At 45.0% G+C, this 21,243-nt stretch overlaps 1 protein-coding gene across 1 annotated transcript in view; it reads left to right on the top strand.

Annotated features, from left to right (window-relative positions):
* Nucleotides 1-21,243, top strand: part of LOC124622228 (bumetanide-sensitive sodium-(potassium)-chloride cotransporter-like) — a 229,986-nt gene that overhangs the window by 111,803 nt on the left and 96,940 nt on the right. Inside the window, exons 11-13 of the mRNA XM_047147881.1 lie at nt 2,587-2,798; nt 4,722-4,963; nt 5,057-5,250. Of these exons, the coding sequence (XP_047003837.1) occupies nt 2,587-2,798; nt 4,722-4,963; nt 5,057-5,250 (648 nt within the window). The remainder of the gene's footprint in view (nt 1-2,586; nt 2,799-4,721; nt 4,964-5,056; nt 5,251-21,243) is intronic.

The raw sequence follows: 21,243 nt of genomic DNA on the forward strand, positions 1-21,243 counted from the left end.
CTCAATTTCTCCATTATTTGTTGTTTCCTCGTGTACCTGCTCCTCAGCATTCAACAGTTTCTTAAAATGTTCTTTCCAGAGATCTTTTATATTGCCTGGATCTTCAATCACAGTACCATCCTCTGTTTACTGGTACTTCTGAAGCCTTTCTTTTATTTTTCATCCTTTTATAGAGCATTTTTCTTCACTTCTTCAGGTTCTTTGTAAACTCTTCCCATGCCTTTTTCTTTGCTGTTTCCACTATTTCTTTGCACTTCTTCTTTTGCTGTATATGTCTTTTATGGTCCTCGTCATTTTTAGTTTTCCACAACTTTCTCCACGCTCCATTCTTTTCTTCTAACTGTGGTGTCATCCCACCAACTTGTCTCTCTTACTTTTTTCTTTCCAGATGTTCTACCACATACTTTTTGTCCTGCTTCGACTAAAGTGTCTTTGAATAAACTGCATTCTTTTTCTACATTGCAGAAAACTTCTTTTGGAAATTTTTGTGAGATTAATTCTCTATACTTCGCAGAACTTTCACTCTCCTTCAGTTTCCAATCCCGTATCCTCATCACTTTCTTCTGTTTCCTATTTTTTGCACACTGATTCATTTTCCATTGTCCACCAGTATTCTATGGTCTACATCTGCACTCATATTTGGAATTACCTTCACATTTGTTACTTTCTCTCCCAATTCCCTATCTACTAGAATATAATAAATTACACTCTAGGTTTTTCCATCCCAACTGTATCTGGTGATAATATGACTTTCTCTCTTCATAAACCAGCTGTTTGCTATTTTCATTCCATTCCTCTGGCACAAATCCAGGAGTCTTTCCCCTTCTTCATTTCTGCCTCCATATCCAAAACATCCCAACACTTGCTCAAATCCCTTTGTGAGTCTGCCTACATGTGCATTAAAATCTCCCATCACTATATTAGCACTCTCCATATGGTTCCTAACTCAATTTCAAAGTCCATCTTCTCTTCTTCTCTACATCCCAGTTGAGGTGCATAAATCTGGATAACTTTTAGTGTTTCTTTTTGGAATCTCAGGTTTAAGATTATGATCCTGTCTGATACATATCTCTCACTTTTAATACAGTTTTGTACATTCTTATTCATCATCACTGCCACACCATTTCTTCCAAGTCTGTTATTCCCACTCTAGTACAGTTTTCCTCCTCCTCTCAAATTCTTCTCACCTTTTTCCTTCCACTTCATTTCGCTAAATCCCAAAATATCTAACTTTCTCTCTTGTTAGTACATCTGTCATTTCTTCCATTTTTTCCGTTGAGGGTTAATTAAGGGTGCCAGTATTTAGGTTATTTTTTAGTCCATTTGGTTTCATTTTCTTGTACTGATGAATATCATCAGTTCTCCCATCTTTCACACCAGTACATGAAGAAGCAGTGGAGTCAGATCCTGAGTGGTTCGTTCCGAGGCTCGTCTGTGTTTTGAAAGCAATATATGAAGACTTTCTACTGGCTTGTTACGCCTAACGCAAGAAAGGATTTTCTGTTGGGGTTGTCTCACCTAGCCTTAGGAGTTTCTCCTCCACCACAAGCCAGTGGTTCCCTTCTCATTTAATCCCCAGAAAGGAGGGTTGCCTCATCTGCCAGCTACGCTTTTCCAAAGTCTTTCTTCTCCGCCGTCGTTACCATTAAGGTCTTCACCCTGTAACCCTGGGCATGGGCTCCATGTTATACCCCACAGGATTGGGTCCCTGCCTGAACTCAGCCATCCTATCAGTCCGACCTACTGAAGTGTAGGATGCCCATCCCTGCAATGTGGACGCACCAGACAGGAATTACCCCAGTGGAGGAATAGGGACGGGGACCCTACGTCCCTGGAGCCAGGTTAATGATTGTGTATAGTGCCACAATCAAAGGCAACATGTGAACATGTCTGTAGGAAATTGCTTGCCCATGACCACTGAGTTGATAAATTCTGATAAAACTGGGCGTAAGAACACCAGATCAAAAAAGTTGTGCTCTGTTACCCTACAAAAAATAATTCTTAGTAATGAGAGTAGCCTAGCAACAACCACAACTACAGTAATTTTGGATACTGGGGTTACCAGCATCAAACAGTTTGCTTACTTCAATTACTTGCATTCATTTAAGTGTTAAGCAGTACTATAAGAATATGAAAAAGCTTTATCACTCAATGATAAGGTTATTAGAAATGGGTCCAGAGTGCTTACAAGGGCTCCTGTTATACTCTTTGCCAAGTTACCTGTCTGTGTCAGCATCCTTATATGATGATCACAATTATAGCACTACGCAATACATACATCTGCAAAGAAGTAAAGCAAGAAAGGAAAACATCTGATGCTACAGAGCCCTATGAAAGGGTCATAAAAGTATCTGCAATTTTTGTATAAGGATTAAGTTACTGCCAGATTCAAACTTGTAGGACACAGTTCATGCAAGAATTGAAATGTAGTTTAAACTTTCCGTAACATTTCTGTTTTAGTGAATTTTCACAGAATTCATGCATTTATGCAGTTTCCAATTAGTGATGGCATGGATCTGTAATCTCCTCAATTTGGTATGTTCAATAAGTACTTGTCTTGTTTTTATGTTTTCATTCTCTTTTTAGATGTGAACTGGGGTTCATCAACTCAAGCACAGACTTATAAGTATGCTCTGTTATCTGTGCAGCAACTAAATCAAGTTTTAGAGCATGTTAAGAATTACAATCCACAAATATTAGTACTCACTGGCAGACCAAGCCAGCGACCACCACTTGTGCATTTTGCTCATCTCATTACAAAGAACTCATCGCTCTTGATCTGTGGTCATATCATTAAGGTATGTAATACTTTTAAGTATTTCAGTCAAAACCAAAACCTGTTGACAATACCTATAATGAAGTCCTGTTTGAAGGGAAAAAAGTTTCTCAGATATTTAGTCAAATCTTGATAAAATTTGAAGGGGTGCAAATATTACAACTTGCTTTAAATAAAAGATTGTGTCTTTCTCAAAATGCAAAAAAAATAGTATATATATGACTGAAATACCAATAAGTCGCACCTGTGAGCAGAGAATTCGTCCAAAAACTGTTACACGCAAGTATTTTTATATGTGAAAATTGGATGGTCAATTAGGCTCAATCAGAAGTAAAGCAGGTGGCAGACTTCGACTGCATTTTCCTGGTATCTGAGCAATGAATCTGTCTACAAAGGAGATGGCTTACAAAAAACTTGTCCAACCCATCCTAGAGCATTGCTAGTGTGTGGGACACATATCAAATAAAACAATCAGGATATTGAAAATATAAAATGAGACACAGCATGTATGGTCATAGATTTGTCTGACTCTTGGGATGGAGTGACAAAGATGTTAAGAAGTCTGAGCTGGTATGTACTAGAAGATAGACATAAACAGCGAAACAAAACACTACTTAAAAGTTCTCAAGAACCAGTATTTAGTTAGGAAGCTACGAATATACAGTCACCCCATATACTCTCATGGGGACCGCAAAGACACCATTAGTCCAATTACAGCATGTTGAGGGGCATTTAAGCAATCATTTTTCCTCCACTCCATATAAGAATGGAACAGGGAAAAAGTCTTAGCAAGTGATACAGTAGAAAGTGCCCTCTCTCACGCACTTCAGTGGTTCGGATATTATAAACATAAATATCAGTATCAGCACACAATTATTGACCATGAATAACATGTAAAAATATGTAACAATGTTGTGAAAAGGATAGTTGCTACTCACCATATAGGGGAGATGCTGAGCTGCAAATAGGCCCAACAAGAAGACTATCAGAAAATGAGCTTTCAGCCAAGAAGGCCTTAATTGGAGATCTCTCTCTCTCTCTCTCTCTCTCTCTCTCTCTCTCTCTCTCTCTCTCTCTCTCTCTCTCACACACACACACACACACACACACACACACACACACACACAGAGAGAGAGAGAGAGAGAGAGAGAGAGAGAGAGAGAGAGAGAGAGAGAGAGTAGCCAGACTAGTCGTGTGTGTGTGTGTGTGTGTGTGTGTGTGTGTGTGTGTGTGTGTGTGTGTGTGTGTGTGTGTTTTCTTCCTTCCGTAAAGGCCTCATTGGCTGAAGGCTTATTTTCTGATAATATTTTTGTTGTGCATATCTGCGATTTAGCACCTTCACTATTGGTAACAACCATCCTTTTCATAATAATGTAAAATAATGTTTTGGATTTAAAATTAAACAAATAACTTCTTGTTCGCATTCATTTATATCAGTTTTCTAGCAACCAATACTTCAGAATACAATAGTTTCTTATCCCATAAAATAAATGTTTTTGACTATGAACACACAAGTACAGTAAATTTCAATATACATTTGTATGATAGTCACGGCACAACGCCACTTGTCACTACATAGTTAAATTTGTGCAGTTACTTGATATATTAGGAAGATTAACCACAGGGGAATTTTTTTCATGTATTCAGGTCGAGTTAAGAGGGTAACGAGTCAGTTCAGCATACGGTGCTTATTAAATGAATCATTGTAGTATAAGAGTACAACGCCATATTGACAAACATTCTCTTACCTGGCCTGAATAAAAGGATGTTATTGAAAACAAAAAATTCTTCCATCTATTCTGTCTACCCTACCTCCTAATCTCCCCTCCATGCAGTTACTCTATTTTGTAGTTCATGGTTAAAAGTAGCTCATTAGTACATTAAGATTTAAGCATCTATAAGATTATATGAAATGCATTGGTGTCATTGCTAAATGTGTTTATAGACTGTAATGAATCGAAGACAATCCAATAGACTAATACTTGACGCCCAGAGTTGGTTCCAGTTGAACAAGATAAAAGCGTTCTACACATATATCGATGAAACAGATTTTAAAAATGGAGCGAGTGCTTTATTACAGACAGCTGGAATTGGCAAACTAAAACCAAACATTTTGCTGGTGGGTTATAAGGCAGACTGGCAGAACTGTGAACAACATGGTCTCTCTATGTACTTCAGTGTCATACAGTAAGTAACAGTAATTTTTTTCAAGTTTGAAAAATATTCAGAATTGCACAATAAAAATACAATACTCAGTATAATGTAACTATCACTTTGTAGCAAGGCACTGGACATGCATATTGCAGTGTGCATCCTTAGACTGCAAGAAGGAATCAGTTATTCAAATGTTCCAAGTGAGCCTGTGGATGTCATGGATGGAGTCAGTGGTGATATTCCAGATAGGACTTCCTTACAAGATAATGAAAAATTTCAAGACTGTGCTCAACAGAAGCTATTCTCTGAATGTTCTCAAGGTTTGTGAAAGATTGAACTTTTAGGAATAAACTTTTCCAGTTCTGTTAATAACCGTTGTAAAAATTTAAAGTGGAAAAAGTAGTTGAACAGACACACACACACACACACACACACACACACACACACACACACACACACACCAAGTACTTTCTCTTAATCTCACAAAAATTCATTCTAAGAAATTAAAGAAAAGTTGTTGTAATTCCAGTAATACCTGTAGTCATAAAACTCTCTAAATTTAATTCTTTGGTGCCCAGGTGTATTATAAACACTGAAAAGAAATGCACACACAAACAAATTGGTTCGGCCTATTTTGTACTTAAAGGGTTTTGGTTGCACACAGAAATGCTTGCAAATTTTGAATGGTTACCTTCACTCGTGTATTATAGGATAATATTGTGTGATAATGCAGAATTGTTCAGTTAACTGTTCCAAAGAACAAGAGTAGTAAGAATACAAACAAATGGCATTCCTTCTCAAGAAATGATTTTATTGATAGTTAATGTAACACAAAGTGCCTTCATATTTTGAATGATTGGGCATTCAACATACTAAAAGTTTCATCCTTTCTTTATGTTTGTCAAAGTATGGCAAGCAGCCAGAGTAATGAATCAAATTTCCATCTAGTGTTACGATGGCACTGTTCAGGCCTTACAGCTCGATCAAGCAAAATTTCTGTCCAGGGCAACAACACTTTCACCTTAGCTGTGTTGCCACGTGGCTGATACAGACTATTGCTTTTAAAAAATTAGATATGTATGTACACTGCTGGGAAAGAAAAATACAACTGGGAAGACACTGATATGGTAACGGCATATGCCACCTAGGGGATAGTAGATGTACTGATAATTGTTTCAACATTGATCATCAACAGGTAGCATAGTTGCATAGCTACCAGAGCACCATATATGTCTACCCTTTAATAAGGGCTGCTCACAGTCAGAAGGCACAGTGTGGTGCAAATGTGTGAAGTAACCCATGTAACTATACCAGGAGATGCTCTTGTGCTTCCTACAGCCAACTGAACGAGTCTGAGAAGGATCAAATTGTGGCCTTCCTGGCTGCAGGGTGGTCCTGCCCTACACGTTGGACGTGCTACATCGGTTATGCAGTGGTTTTAGTATCAGTGGTTACATGAACATTCTCACACCCTTAAACGAGGTTCTGGATGTCCACAAATCAGACACCCACCAGGGTTGACATATATTAAGGGCATTATTGGCAGCTGGTACGGCAACCACAGCACAGATAAGAGGGCTTGTGAGTCCAGATGTGCCAACACAAACAGTTGCGAACTGGTTCAGTACACAGAATCTTACCTACTCCACTTGCTGACAGGGGAGGGAGTTCATCCTTTACAGATCAGAGTGCTTGACATACTTTCTTAGTTGGTCTAAAAATTGATCTGATGTCATGTTTCTGGAAAATCAGGCTGACCTGAACAGTCATTTTTTATAAAAGGTAGAGAAAATTTATTCTTCAGTCACTGTGTTTTTATTGTTCACCTGTTCCCTACCATTATTTGCTTTTGAACTGTATTTACTTGTTTACTTGAATAGGCATTACTCTCAAAAGCCTTCTTCAGATGTCTTAATTCAGCATCCAGGTGTTCTGGCATGCAATTTCTTATGGCTCTGTCAACAATATTTTTAATAACACCTCTCTTTTGTTGTAGATGATGGTTTGAATTCTTATGCAAATATCTCAGTGAATGTGTAACTTTCCGAAAAACTTTAAGTTTTAACCTTCCATCCAAGAATAATATTTTGTTGTCTTTCTCCATCTCCATGGGAAACTGGATTTTTGGTTTTGTACTATTCAAATAAGTAAAGGATTCCTCCAAAACTTTTTTACCATGTGACCAAACCATGAATGTATCACAGTCTGTTTGATATCATCAATAAGGTTTTGTGTTTGCATTTTATAGCATTGACTGTTCAAACTTTTCCCTGTGAAAATTAGTGATTGCAGGATCCAGTGGCTTACCCATTACAACACCAACAACTTGTTCATAAACTTAATCATTCCGCTGGAATTGACTAGAAATAAGGCATTGCTCTTTTTAGACTGACTTACTTCCAGTCAGTTCTAATACACTCCTGGAAATTGAAATGAGAACACCGTGAATTCATTGTCCCAGGAAGGGGACACTTTATTGACACATTCCTGGGGTCAGATACATCACATGATCACACTGACAGAACCACAGGCACATAGACACAGGCAACAGAGCACGCACAATGTCGGCACAAGTACAGTGTATATCCACCTTTCGCAGCAATGCAGGCTGCTATTCTCCCATGGAGACGATCGTAGAGATGCTGGATGTAGTCCTGTGGAACGGCTTGCCATGCCATTTCCACCTGGTGCCTCAGTTGGACCAGCGTTCGTGCTGGACGTGAAGACCGCGTGAGACGACGCTTCATCCAGTCCCAAACATGCTCAATGGGGGACAGATCCGGAGATCTTGCTGGCCAGGGTAGTTGACTTACACCTTCTAGAGCACGTTGGGTGGCACGGGATACATGCGGACGTGCATTGTCCTGTTGGAACAGCAAGTTCCCTTGCCGGTCTAGGAATGGTAGAACGATGGGTTCGATGACGGTTTGGATGTACCGTGCACTATTCAGTGTCCCCTCGACGATCACCAGTGGTGTACGGCCAGTGTAGGAGATCGCTCCCCACACCATGATGCCGGGTGTTCGCCCTGTGTGCCTCGGTCGTATGCAGTCCTGATTGTGGCGCTCACCTGCACGGCGCCAGACACGCATACGACCATCATTGGCACCAAGGCAGAAGCGACTCTCATCGCTGAAGACGACACGTCTCCATTCGTCCCTCCATTCACGCCTGTTGCGACACCACTGGAGGCGGGCTGCACGATGTTGGGGCGTGAGCGGAAGACGGCCTAACGGTGTGCGGGACCGTAGCCCAGCTTCATGGAGACGGTTGCGAATGGTCCTCGCCGATACCCCAGGAGCAACAGTGTCCCTAATTTGCTGGGAAGTGGCGGTACGGTCCCCTACGGCACTGCGTAGGATCCTACGGTCTTGGCGTGCATCCGTGCGTCGCTGCGGTCCGGTCCCAGGTCGACGGGCACGTGCACCTTCCGCCGACCACTGGCGACAACATCGATGTACTGTGGAGACCTCACGCCCCACGTGTTGAGCAATTCGGCGGTACGTCCACCCGGCCTCCCGCATGCCCACTATACGCCCTCGCTCAAAGTCCGTCAACTGCACATACGGTTCACGTCCACGCTGTCGCGGCATGCTACCAGTGTTAAAGACTGTGATGGAGCTCCGTATGCCACGGCAAACTGGCTGACACTGACGGCGGCGGTGCACAAATGCTGCGCAGCTAGCGCCATTCGACGGCCAACACCGCAGTTCCTGGTGTGTCCGCTGTGCCGTGCGTGTGATCATTGCTTGTACAGCCCTCTCGCAGTGTCCGGAGCAGTATGGTGGGTCTGACACACCGGTATCAATGTGTTCTTTTTTCCATTTCCAGGAGTGTAGAATGATGAACTTTGAGCAAGTTCTTGATGTCAGAATGGATGTTGCATTAACCATGTTCTTGTAATTTTGTGACCACTAATATTTATATGGAAAAACTCAATCAGCTCTAGAAAATGTGGAAAGTCACACATACTGATAGATATTTGCGTAAGAACTCAAACCATCATCCACAACAAAATAGTGGTATTGTTGACAGAGCCATAAGAATTTTTATGCCGCAAAACCTGGACACCAAATTAAAACATATGAAGCAGGCTTTAGAGATGAATGGCTATTCGTGTAAACAAGTAAATAGGGTTCTACGACTGAATAACAGTAGGAAAAAGGATAATAATAAAACACAGTGGTGGAAGAATATAGTTTCTCTCCCTTTTATCAAAAAAGTAACTGATCGAGTCAGCAAAATATCACAGAAACATAATAGCAGACTGGTTTTTAGACCAACGAAGGAAACACATCAAGCTCTTTGATGTGTAAAAGACAAACTCCCTCTCTGTCAACAAGTGGCATATATAAGATTCCCTGTACTTGTGGAAACATGTACATAAAAGTGACCAAGAGGAGCATGAATACAAGACTGAACAAACATCAGTTTTCCCAACTAGGCGAAACAGCTGTAGTAGAGAATGCACTTCAGTCAGAAAATCACGAAGTGAAGTTTCCAAAACAAAAATTTTATCTACTATCACAACATATCATCCACAACTATATAGTGAAAAAATTGAAATATATAAGCATAACAATTATTCCAACAGGAAATTTTTTTTTTTCAAATTTATTTTTCAGTATAGGAGTAAAGCCATCCAGGCGTTACACAGTAAATTACAGGTAGCTTATATGACTACTTTCTGTGAAACTCAGTCACCGTTATCAAATGTACCGAGTATGAAATAAGTCTGCTATAAATTATGAGTACCTGAAATACAAGTAACATCTAACCCCAACACCTTTGTCATAGGAAACAATACTGTGAATTTATCATGTTAAATTAAACCTCGTTATGCAGTAATGGCATGAAGCAACATAACTGTAATTCATCACTGAGCAGCCTTTATCTAAATGGACCATTAAAACCTTAACATCATATATGTAGGGTTAGGATCGGCATTGTCCAACTACTTGCATAACAAACCTGACAAGTGAAAATCTTGTCTTATTAATCTTCATAATTCTGGTGTTATTCTAAAACATACATCAATCAAGTATGAGGTGGAATCATTAACTGAAGTATCAGAAATCAGAACACATCTTGATGAAGTTAATGAAATAACAACATCCATGCATGAATACTGTATGTTATTATTTGTATGTACTGTCTCTAAACCAATTGATCAGCTCTGAGGAAAAAATCTCCATGTCTTAAATTTGAAAATACATAACTCGTAATTTTGAACACAGCACTCAATAGCACTATGTCCAAAAAAATAGCTGTTTGCTTCAACGACACATACAGAACTGAGATTGCCATATGACTAACTCGGCTGTTATTTAACAATATTATGGAAATGATGGTTGCTACGTACAATGTAGTGGAGATTCTGAGTCACAGGTAGGCACAACAAAAAGAACAAAAAAACATACACATGCACACACGACCACAGTCTCTGGTAGCTGAAGCACAAATATGAAAAGCTGTGCATGGTGAGGGAGGCAACTGAATGGGAGTAAGGAAGAGGTGGGGCAGGGAGGGGAGCGATGGTACGGTAAGTTTAGGGGATAATAAAGTGCTGCTGCCAGAATATGCAGGGACAAGATGGAAAGAGGGTAGGGCAGCTAGGTGCAATTGGGATGTTAGACAGAAGGTGGCATAGAGAGGGTGGGGGGAGGCGGGGTGGAACAAAAGGAGGGAAGTAAAAAGACTGGGTGTGTTGGTGGAATAAAGGGCTGTGTAGCACTGGAATGAGAACAAGGAAAGAACCAGATCGGTAATGACAATGACTAACAAAGGTTGAGGCCAGGAGATTTATGGGAATGTAGGATGTATGGCAAGGAGACTTCCCACCTGCGCAATTCAGAAAAGCTGGTGTTGGTGGGAAGGTTCCAGATGCCACAGACTGCGAAGCAGTCGTTGAAATGAAGAATGTCTTGTAGGACTTGTTGGATGTCATGCTCACATAAAAAACAGCACAGTGGTTGGAGATCACATGACTGGTTTCACAGGTAGTCCTGCCTATGATGGTACAGGTCATATTTGTGACTGGACTGGAGTAGTTGGTGGTGGGAGGATTTATGGGACAAGTCTTGGGGACTGTTACAGATAAATGAGCCATGAGGCAAGGGGATGGTAGCAGGAGTTGCATAGGGGTGGACAAGGATACTGTGTAGGTTTGTTGTGTGAGGAGGGGGCGCCATGGTTGGAAGGGTAGTGGGTAGGGCATTTCTCATTTCAAGGCATGATGAGAGTCAGTTGAAACCCTGACGGAGAATGCAATTCAGTTGCTCCCACCTTGGCTAGTACCGAGTCATGAGGGGAATGCTCCTGTGCTGCTAGGCAGTGGGAGTAGGGAGGTGGTAGGTGACTGGATATGTAAGACAAGGGAGATCTGTTTTTGTACAAGATTGGGGGGAGGAGGTTTATTTTGGCCTTCAAAGGCCTCAGTGAGACCCTGGGTGTATTTTGAATTTTGAGAGACTGCTCCTTACTGCAGATAAAACAGCCTTGGGTGGCTAGGCCATATAGAAGGGACTTCTTGGTATGGAATGGGTGGCAGCAGTCGAAGTGGGGGTATTGTGGTTGTTGGTATGTTTTGATATCGACTGGGGTACTGATACAGCCATCTTTGAGGTGGAGCTCAACATTGAGGAAGATAGCTTAATGGGTTCAGTAGGACAAGGTGAAGCAAATGACGGTGATGGTGTTGAGGTTCTGAAGGAATGTGGATAGGGTGTCCTCATTCTAGATTCAGATCACAAAAATGTTATTAGTGAAGCTGAACCAGTAGAGGGGTTTAGGATTCCTCTAGATGGTATATGAATATGTTCACATAGGATGTTGTTTGTGGGTAATGCATAAGAAGAAATAGTAATTGTGGGTAAGACTATAGCTGGTCATGGCAACTAGGAAGGAGGTCATTGGTTTGGAATCAATTGGGCATTGGAAAAAATAGTGTTCAATAGCAGTAAGAGTATGGGCATTACAGATGTTAGAGTAAAGGAGGTGGCATGAATAGTGACGAGCGGGGAACTGTGTGGTAATGGGACGGGAACTGTGGCGAGTCGGTGGAGAAAATAGTAGTTATCTTTTATATAGGAGTGTAGATTGCGGGATAGGCTGAAGGTGTAGGTCTATGAAAGCAGAGATTTGCTCAGTGGGGACACAGTGACTGTCCACAATGGGGTGTCCTGCATGGTTGGGTTTACGGGTTTTTGGAAGCATTTACAAGATAGGAGTGCGGGGAGTGGTAGGGGTGAGGAGAGACATTGACTCCAGGGAAAGGTTCTGGGATGGATCTAAGGATTTTTAGGAAAGACTGGAGATTCTGCTGAATTTCTGGAATGGGTTCACTGTGGTAGGGTTTGTAATTAGATGAATCTGATAGCTCACAGAGTCCTTCTGCCAGGTAATCCTTACAGTTAAAGACAAAAGTGGTGGAGCCTTTGTCTGCTGGTAGGATTATAAGGTTGTGGAGTCTGATCAGTAGGGTTGGTGGTGAAAAAGTGTAGGGCCCAGGAGAAGAATAGAAGCTCTTTAACAAGTCCTGCATGTCTGAATTTGGGAGTATAGCAAAAGGTGAGGTCTTCGGAAAGGACTGATATTTGTACGGTGTGCTAAGGGTTTTGGAGGAAAGACTCAGTACTGTGTTTTGGGTCTGGATTCTGTGTGGTGCTGGGAGGGAATTTTGAATGGTGGGGTATGTAGTAGGTCTGCAAGACAGTGTTTGTCAGCTACGAGAGGATATGGGGCAGGTTTGGACAGTGGTAGTCAAAGATGGGAGGAGGAAGTGATCAGGGTGGAGAGTTTTTTTCAGGTGGAGTTGGACATATTGTTCTGGAAGGCAAAAGTTTCAATGTGTGTTGTGGGATCCAGGAATTTGGGATTGTATAGCAGGAGAATTTTACGGATGGAGACAAGGTATTGCAAGGAGGTATTGACTTGATTGATATGGTTTTGCAGGACTGTGTTGGTGAGGGATAAGAACTGGTGTAATCTGAACAGGTGGAGGTCATGGTGGAAGGAAGGGTAGCAGCCATAGTTGGGTAATTTGATGGTAAGGCCATTTGGAGGAATTCCATGAGCCAAGCAACAATGCACGAACAGTTACATAGGACTGGGTTATGACTAGGGATAAGGAAACTTTTCTGTATTGACGCAGATAGAAACAGCAAGGATCCTCAGTGGTGGAAAAAACGTGAAAAAATATGTAAATAATCTAGAATTATCTTCAAAAAATTCACAAAAATACCCAAATACCTGAGAAAAATCACGAAAATGATGAAATGGATAAAGCAAGGAGAAACAAGAAGATACCTGTGGGAGTACGTCTGTAGTAGAAGGCGAAAACCAACTGAAGTTGGCGTGAAGTCACACAGAGATCAAAGAAAAATATAAATAAAAAACTCTTTGTGGGTTGCACGTCTGTGGGTGGATAAGTGTGAAGGAGGAGGATGCCAGATATAAGTGAATTAGGTGTAATTAGTAGGTGAGAAATGGGATAAAGAGGAGAATCCAAAACCTAAACAGACCTGAAACACAGTCGTGAACCTTTCCTCCAAAAACCCCGAAGAAATATCAGCCCTTTCCAAAGGCCTCACCTTTTGCTCCACTCCCAAATTCAATCATGCAGGACTTGGTAAAGGCTTTCTCTCCTTCTCCCGTTCCCTACAGTGGAACACTTTTTCGCCACCAACCCTACCAATCAGACTCAACCAAAGACCAATGTTGAACTCTGCCTGACTCGATTCACTCTTCCTCCAACTGTGATTCACCCTCAAACTTCCCGGAATTTCTTAACCTTGAACCTTGTCTCACCAGCATTCCTCCAATCCCTCAAGTTGCAAACTAACCTTCTCTGCAGGAATAACTGAAATCCACCAACTAAAAACTTGTCCCAACCTTATAATCCCACCTGCTGACAAAGGCTTTGCCACTGTTGTTTTGAACCTCAAGGATTACCTGGCAGAAGGACTCCGCCAGCTGTCAGATTCATCCAACTACAAACTGTTCCACAAATTCAGCAGGATCTCAAGTCATTCCACAAATCCTTGGGCCCATCACAGAACCTCTCCCTGGAGTCCACCCCTCTACTCACCGCTACCACCCCCTGCACTCCTACCTTCTAAATGCTACTTAAAGTCCGTAAATCCAACCACCCAGGACGCCACATTATGGCCAGTTGCTGTGCCCCCATTGAGAGAATCTCGGCTCTCATAGACCAACACCTTCAGCCTATACCCACAACCTATCCTCCTACATAAAAGATACCAACCATTTCCTCCACCGACTCTCCACAGTTCCTGTTCCTTTACCACACAGTGCTCTGCTCGTCACTATTCATGCCACCTCCCTTTACACTAACATCCCAAATGCCCATGGCCTTGCCACTATTGAACATTATCTTTCCCAGTGCCCTGCAGATTCCAAACCAACAAACTCCTTCCTAGTCACCATGACCAACTTAATTCTCACCCACAATTACTTCTCCTTTGAAGGCATTACCCACAAACAAATCCAGGGTATGGCTATGGGCACCCACATGGCACCATCCTATGCCATCATTTTCATAGGCCATGTAGAGGAATCCTCTCTAAACACCCAGAATGCTAAACCCATCGACTAGTTCAGATTCATTTGACATCTGTGTGATCTGGATCAAGGGTGAGGACACCTTATCCACATTCCTCCAGAATCTCAACACCTTCATCCCCATTTGCTTCACGTGGCCCTACTCAACCCAACAAGTCAGCTATCTCGATGTTGACCTCCCCCTCAAAGATGGCTGTATCAGTACCTCTGTCCATATCAGACCTACCAACCACCAGCAGTACTTCCACTTACAGTTGCCACCCATTCCATACTAAGAAGTCCCTTCCATACAGTCTAGCCACCTAGGGCCATCACATCTAAACATCTAAACGATGTCAAAGTTAGCGTAAGGAGGGCTATGCGTGAAGCGTTCAGTGATTTCAAAAGTAAAATTCTATGTACCGACTTGACAGAAAATCCTAGGAAGTTCTGGTCCTACGTTAAATCAGTAAGTGGCTCGAAACCGCATATCCAGACACTCCGGGATGATGATGGCATTGAAACAGAGGATGACACGCGTAAAGCTGAAATACTAAACACCTTTTTCCAAAGCTGTTTCACAGAGGAAGACCGCACTGCAATTCCTTCTCTAAATCCTCGCACAAACGAAAAAATGGCTGACATCGAAATAAGTGTCCAGGGAATAGAAAAGCAACTGGAATCACTCAACAGAGGAAAGTCCACTGGACCTGATGGGATACCAATTCGATTCTACACAGAGTATGCGAAAGAACTTGCCCCCCTTCTAAAAGCCGTGTACCGCAAGTCTCTAGAGGAACGGAAGGTTCCAAATGATTGGAAAAGAGCACAGGTAGGCCCAGTCTTCAAGAAGGGTCGTCGAGCAGATGCGCAAAACTATAGACCTATATCTCTGACGTCGATCTGTTGTAGAATTTTAGAATGTGTTTTTTGCTCGAGTATCATGTCGTTTTTGGAAACCCAGAATCTACTATGTGGGAATCAACATGGATTCCGGAAACAGCGATCGTGTGAGACCCAACTCGCTTTATTTGTTCATGAGACCCAGAAAATATTAGATACAGGCTCCCAGGTAGATGCTATTTTTCTTGACTTCCAGAAGGTGTTCGATACAGTTCCGCACTGTCACCTGATAAACAAAGTAAGAGCCTAAAGAATATCAGACCAGCTGTGTGGCTGGATTGAAGAGTTTTTAGCAAACAGAACACAGCATGTTGTTATCAATGGAGAGACGTCTACAGACGTTAAAGTAACCTCTGGCATGCCACAGAGGAGTGTTATGGGACCATTGCTTTTCACAATATATATAAATGACCTAGTAGATAGTGTCGGAAGTCCCATGCGGCTTTTCGCGGATGATGCTGTAGTATACAGAGAAGTTGCAGCATTAGAAAATTGTAGCGAAATGCAGGAAGATCTGCAGTGGATAGGCACTTGGTGCAGGGAGTGGCAACTGACCCTTAACATAGACAAATGTAATGTATTGCGAATACATAGAAAGAAGGATCCTTTATTGTATGATTATTTGATAGCGGAACAAACACTGGTAGCAGTTATTTCTGTAAAATATCTGGGAGTATGCGTGCGGAACGATTTGAAGTGGTATTCTGCCACCCATTGAACCTACATAATATCCTCATCCAACCCTAAACAACACCTCTTCCCAACTCCTTGCCTCGTGGCTAATCGCCCTGCAATAGATCTAGATGCAAGACCTGCCCATATATCCTGCCATTACCACCACCACCACCACCACCACCACCACCACCCCCCCCTGCGGGTTCGGGGGTAAGAATAGGCCCGCGGTATTCCTGCCTGTCGTAAGAGGCGACTAAAAGGAGTCTCAAACGTTTCGGCCTTATGTGATGGTCCCCTGTCGGGTTTGACGATCATATAAAATTAATTGTTGGTAAGGCGGGTACCAGGTTGAGATTCATTGGGAGAGTCCTTAGAAAATGTAGTCCATCAACAAAGGAGGTAGCTTACAAAACACTCGTTCGACCTATACTTGAGTATTGCTCATCAGTGTGGGAACCGTACCAGATCGGGTTGACGGAGGAGATAGAGAAGATCCAAAGAAGAGCGGCGAGTTTCGTCACAGGGTTATTTGGTAACCGTGATAGTGTTACGGAGATCTTTAACAAACTCAAGTGGCAGACTCTGCAAGAGAGGCGCTCTGCATCGCGGTGTAGCTTGCTCGCCAGGTTTCGAGAGGGTGAGTTTCTGGATGAGGTATCGAATATATTGCTTCCCCCTACTTATACCTACCGAGGAGATCACGAATGTAAAATTAGAGAGATTAGAGCGCGCACGTAGGCTTTCAGACAGTCGTTCTTCCCGTGAACCATATGCGACTGGAACAGGAAAGGGAGGTAATGACAGTGGCACGTGAAGTGCCCTCCGCCACACACCGTTGGGTGGCTTGCGGAGTATAAATGTAGATGTAGATGTAGATGTAGATCTGCAGTGACAAGTCCCCCCCCCCAACTGCGTACAAAAACAGAGCAACCATGCCTTATCTTTCCAGTCACCCACCACCTCCCAAAGTCACACCATCCGACCAGAGAGGAGCATTCCCTTCATGAATCTGTACCACCCAGGACTGGAGCAACTGAATTACATTCTCTGCCAGGATCTAAACTACCACTGGTCGTGCTCTGAAATAAGATATGCTCTACCCACTATCTTTCCCACCTTGCCTCCCATCTCCCCCTCCCCCACAGTGGTATTCTGCCACCCATTGAACCTACATAATATCCTCATCCAACCCTAAACAACACCTCTTCCCAACTCCTTGCCTCGTGGCTAATCGGCCTGCAATAGATCTAGATGCAAGACCTGCCCATATATCCTGCCATTACCACCACCACCACCACCACCACCACCACCCCCCCCCCTGCGGGTTCGGGGGTAAGAATAGGCCCGCGGTATTCCTGCCTGTCGTAAGAGGCGACTAAAAGGAGTCTCAAACGTTTCGGCCTTATGTGATGGTCCCCTGTCGGGTTTGACCTCCATATCTCAAAATTTTTCCGAAGAGCGAGCCGATTGGGGAAGGGCGCCTTACTTGGTGCATTGTGTCCGTGTTGTGTTGAGAACTTTCGCCATCTTATTCGTCGTTGCATTGCAGTCTTGCCCGCTCTCCATCTCTTGGGCATCGATGCGCCCCTGCGTGCACTTTCTGCCAAGCACTGTGCAGGGCCATTTTCTGCACTGACGACGCCCATGGACCACATGTCACCTAACATCCAGCACGGTAGCCAGTCCGTTGTGGTGGGGCCGCCATGTACCCTCTTGGTTGTAGCCCCCTGACAACACAGGGATCGCTCTACTGATGCCTGTGCCGTTCACTCCCCACGTATGCCAAGGAGTAGATGCCCATCTCCCTGGGGCATCAGGACTCCCGGCAATGGCCATCCTGCCAGGTGGCTATTGCTGTGGCTGGGTGGCGCCCGTGGGGAGGGCCCTTGGTCGGAGTAGGTGGCATCAGGGCGGATGACCCGCAATGAAGCGTGGTACATCATCTCTCGCTGGCGGCCAGCCGCCAGCAGTCTCTAAGCGTTCTCGGGCTCAATTTAATGCTCAGAAGTACGATCCGAAAACGTTCCCTTCCCTGGCCACGCCGTGGGAAGAGCGTAAGTCGCAGGATGGAGTTAACAGTTATTCGCCCCGATTCTTAGTTTGCACGCGAGCTGATGGGGAGTCTTTTCTCTCCACAAAGCCTCAGTTCTTCGTCGAGCCTTTAGAGGACAAGTTTGGGGAGGTGGAGGGCTTGTCTAAAATGCGCTCTGGGTCAGTACTGATACAAACGGCATCCTCCGCCCAGTCCCGCAGGTTACTTGCTTGTGACAAGTTGGGGGATGTTAACGTTTCTATTACACCACATAAGAGTTTAAATATGGTCCAGGGTGTTATTTTCCATAGGGATCTCCTTTTGCAGTCTGATGACGAGCTGCGCGCCAACTTAGAACGTCGAGGTGTTCATTTCGTCCGGCGCGTTCATCGGGGTCCGAGGGACAATCAGGTTGCTACCGGTGCCTTCATCTTGGCCTTCGAGGGTGATACGTTACCGGAAAAGGTCAAGGTGATGGTCTACCGATGTGACGTCAAGCCCTATATCCCTCCCCCGATGCGGTGCTTCAAGTGCTGGAAGTTCGGCCATATGTCTTCCCGCTGCACTTCCAGCCTCACATGTCGAGATTGCGGACGCCCGTCTCATCCCGATACTCCATGTGCCCCGCCTCCCATCTGCGTCAACTGCGGGGAGCACCATTCACCTTGCTCGCCTGACTGCAAAGTCTTTCAGAAAGAGCGCAAAATCATGGAATATAAGACCCTGGACCGGCTGACCTATACTGAGGCCAAACTGAAATATGACAGACTCCATCCTGTGAGAATGACATCTTCGTATGCAGCTGCTACAACAACTGTGCTAGCTCCATCAGTTTCGAGACTTCCAGCCAGCTCGATAAGCAGTAAGACTCCTTCTGCCCCCTTGCCCGTGGGGGGCTCTCCCCAACCGGTTGCTCCTGCACCACCTACCTCAGAAGCAACCTCCTCCCACCCGTCGGGGACGTCCGTCCCCGCTTCTCAGCCGGAGAAGCGCCTAACTTCTTCGGCTACTCTCGCCCGTAAGAGTTCCCTTGGGACCCTCCCTTCCCAGGGTTCCCCCAGCGGGAAGTATGACGGCCACCAGTGGCATAAGTCCTCACCAGCAGCCGGGCGTAGGGCTTCCCGATCCTCCTCTGTCCCGGAGACTGAATCGGTGAGGCCTTCCCAGCCGGTGAAACCCAAGGTTCAGCGAGAGAAGTCCAAGAGAAAGACCTCTAAGGCTAAAGAACTTGCGGTGGCACCAACCCCACCGCACCTTTCGCGCTCTGCGTCTGAGGATGAAGTCGAGATTCTAGCGTCCCCTGAGGACCTTGATCTCGCTGGTCCCTCAGACGCCATGGATGCCTCTCGTCCGGGTACTGAATCGGTGGCAGTGAGTGAACAAGCGGCGTAAATTGCCTTCCCAGTCCTTTCACGCCTTTCTCAGCCATGGACAATACCATCCTCCAGTGGAACTGCGGCGGTTTTTTCCACCATTTAGCTGAGCTCCGCGAACTTCTCAGCCTTCGCCCTTTCTTCTGCATTGCTCTCCAGGAAACTTGGTTTCCAGCGATGCGAACCCCCGCCCTCCGTGGCTATCGGGGTTATTACAAGAACCGAGCAGCTTATGAAAGGGTGTCTGGTGGCGTCTGCATATATGTCCTTCACACTCTGCACAGCGAGTCTGTCCCTCTCCAGACGCCTTTAGAGGCTGTCGCTGTACGCGTGTGGACGCCACAGGCTGTTACCGTCTGCAGTCTTTACATTCCACCGGATGGTGATGTCTCGCAGCATGTCCTGGCTGCACTGGTCGCCCAATTGCCGCCACCTTTCTTGCTATTGGGCGACTTCAACGCTCATAACCCTCTGTGGGGTGGGTCAGTGGCAACAGGTCGAGGCGCCATCGTTGAGCATTTATTGTCGCAGCTCGATCTCTCGCTGTTAAATGATGGTGCCTTCACACACTTCAGTGTGGCGCATGGCACCTACTCCGCCATTGACCTTTCAATCTGTAGCCATAGCCTCTTACCGTCTGTCCAATGGAGTGTGCATGACGACCTGTGTGGTAGTGACCATTTTCCGATCTTTTTGTCACTACCACAGCGCCACTCTTCTGGGCGCCCTAGCAGATGGGCTATGAATAAGGCTGACTGGGACTTGTTCTCCTCCACTGCCGCTTTTGAGCCTCTCTCTACCGATGACATTGATGCGGTGGTTCAATCGGTCACCACCGGCATCGTTACTGCCGCCGAATCTGCCATTCCCCGTTCCTGTGGGTCCCCTCGGCGGAAGGCTGTGCCTTGGTGGTCGCCTGAGATCGCTGAAGCGATTAAAGATCGCCGGCGGGCGCTCCAGCGTCACAAGCGACACCCCTCCCTCGACCACCTTCTCGCCTTCAAACGGCTGCGTGCGCGGGCCCGCCTCCTTATCCGCCAAGGCAAGAAGGAGTGCTGGGAGCGGTATGTGTCCACCATTGGCCTCCATGTCACTCCCTTGCAGGTCTGGGCCAAGATTCGACGCGTCTACGGTTATCGGCCACCTGCCAGCGTCCCTGCGCTCTCACTGAATGGAGCAGTTTGTACTGACTCCGGCGTTATTGCCAATCGCTTAGCAGAGCATTTTGCTATGAGTTCCGCTTCTGCGAATTACCCCCAGGCCTTCCGCTCCATTAAAGAGCGGATGGAACGTCGGAACCTTTCGTTTCGCACCCACCACCCAGAATCTTACAATGCTCCATTTAGTGAGTGGGAATTTCGCAGTGCCCTCGCTGCTTGCCCTGATACCGCTCCTGGGCCAGATGGCATCCACTGTCAGATGCTGAAACACCTTTCAGTGGACTGCCAGCGGCGCCTTCTCGATCTTTACAACCGTCTTTGGGTCGAGGGGGAGTTTCCGTCGCAATGGCGGGAAGGCATTGTCATCCCCGTTTTGAAACCTGGAAAGAACCCTCTGGAGGTGGACAGCTACCGTCCCATTAGCCTCACCAACGTTCTTTGCAAGTTGCTTGAACGGATGGTGAGCCGGCACTTGCATTGGGTACTGGAGTCTCGGGGCCTTCTGGCTCCATCTCAGGGTGGGTTCCGTAAAGGCCGCTCCGCCGCCGACAATCTGGTGAGCCTGGAGTCGGCCATCCGTACTGCCTTTTCCCGCCGTCAGCACCTGGT

This window comes from Schistocerca americana, chromosome 7 (genome assembly GCF_021461395.2).
Source record: "Schistocerca americana isolate TAMUIC-IGC-003095 chromosome 7, iqSchAmer2.1, whole genome shotgun sequence".
Classification (NCBI taxonomy): domain Eukaryota; kingdom Metazoa; phylum Arthropoda; class Insecta; order Orthoptera; family Acrididae; genus Schistocerca; species Schistocerca americana.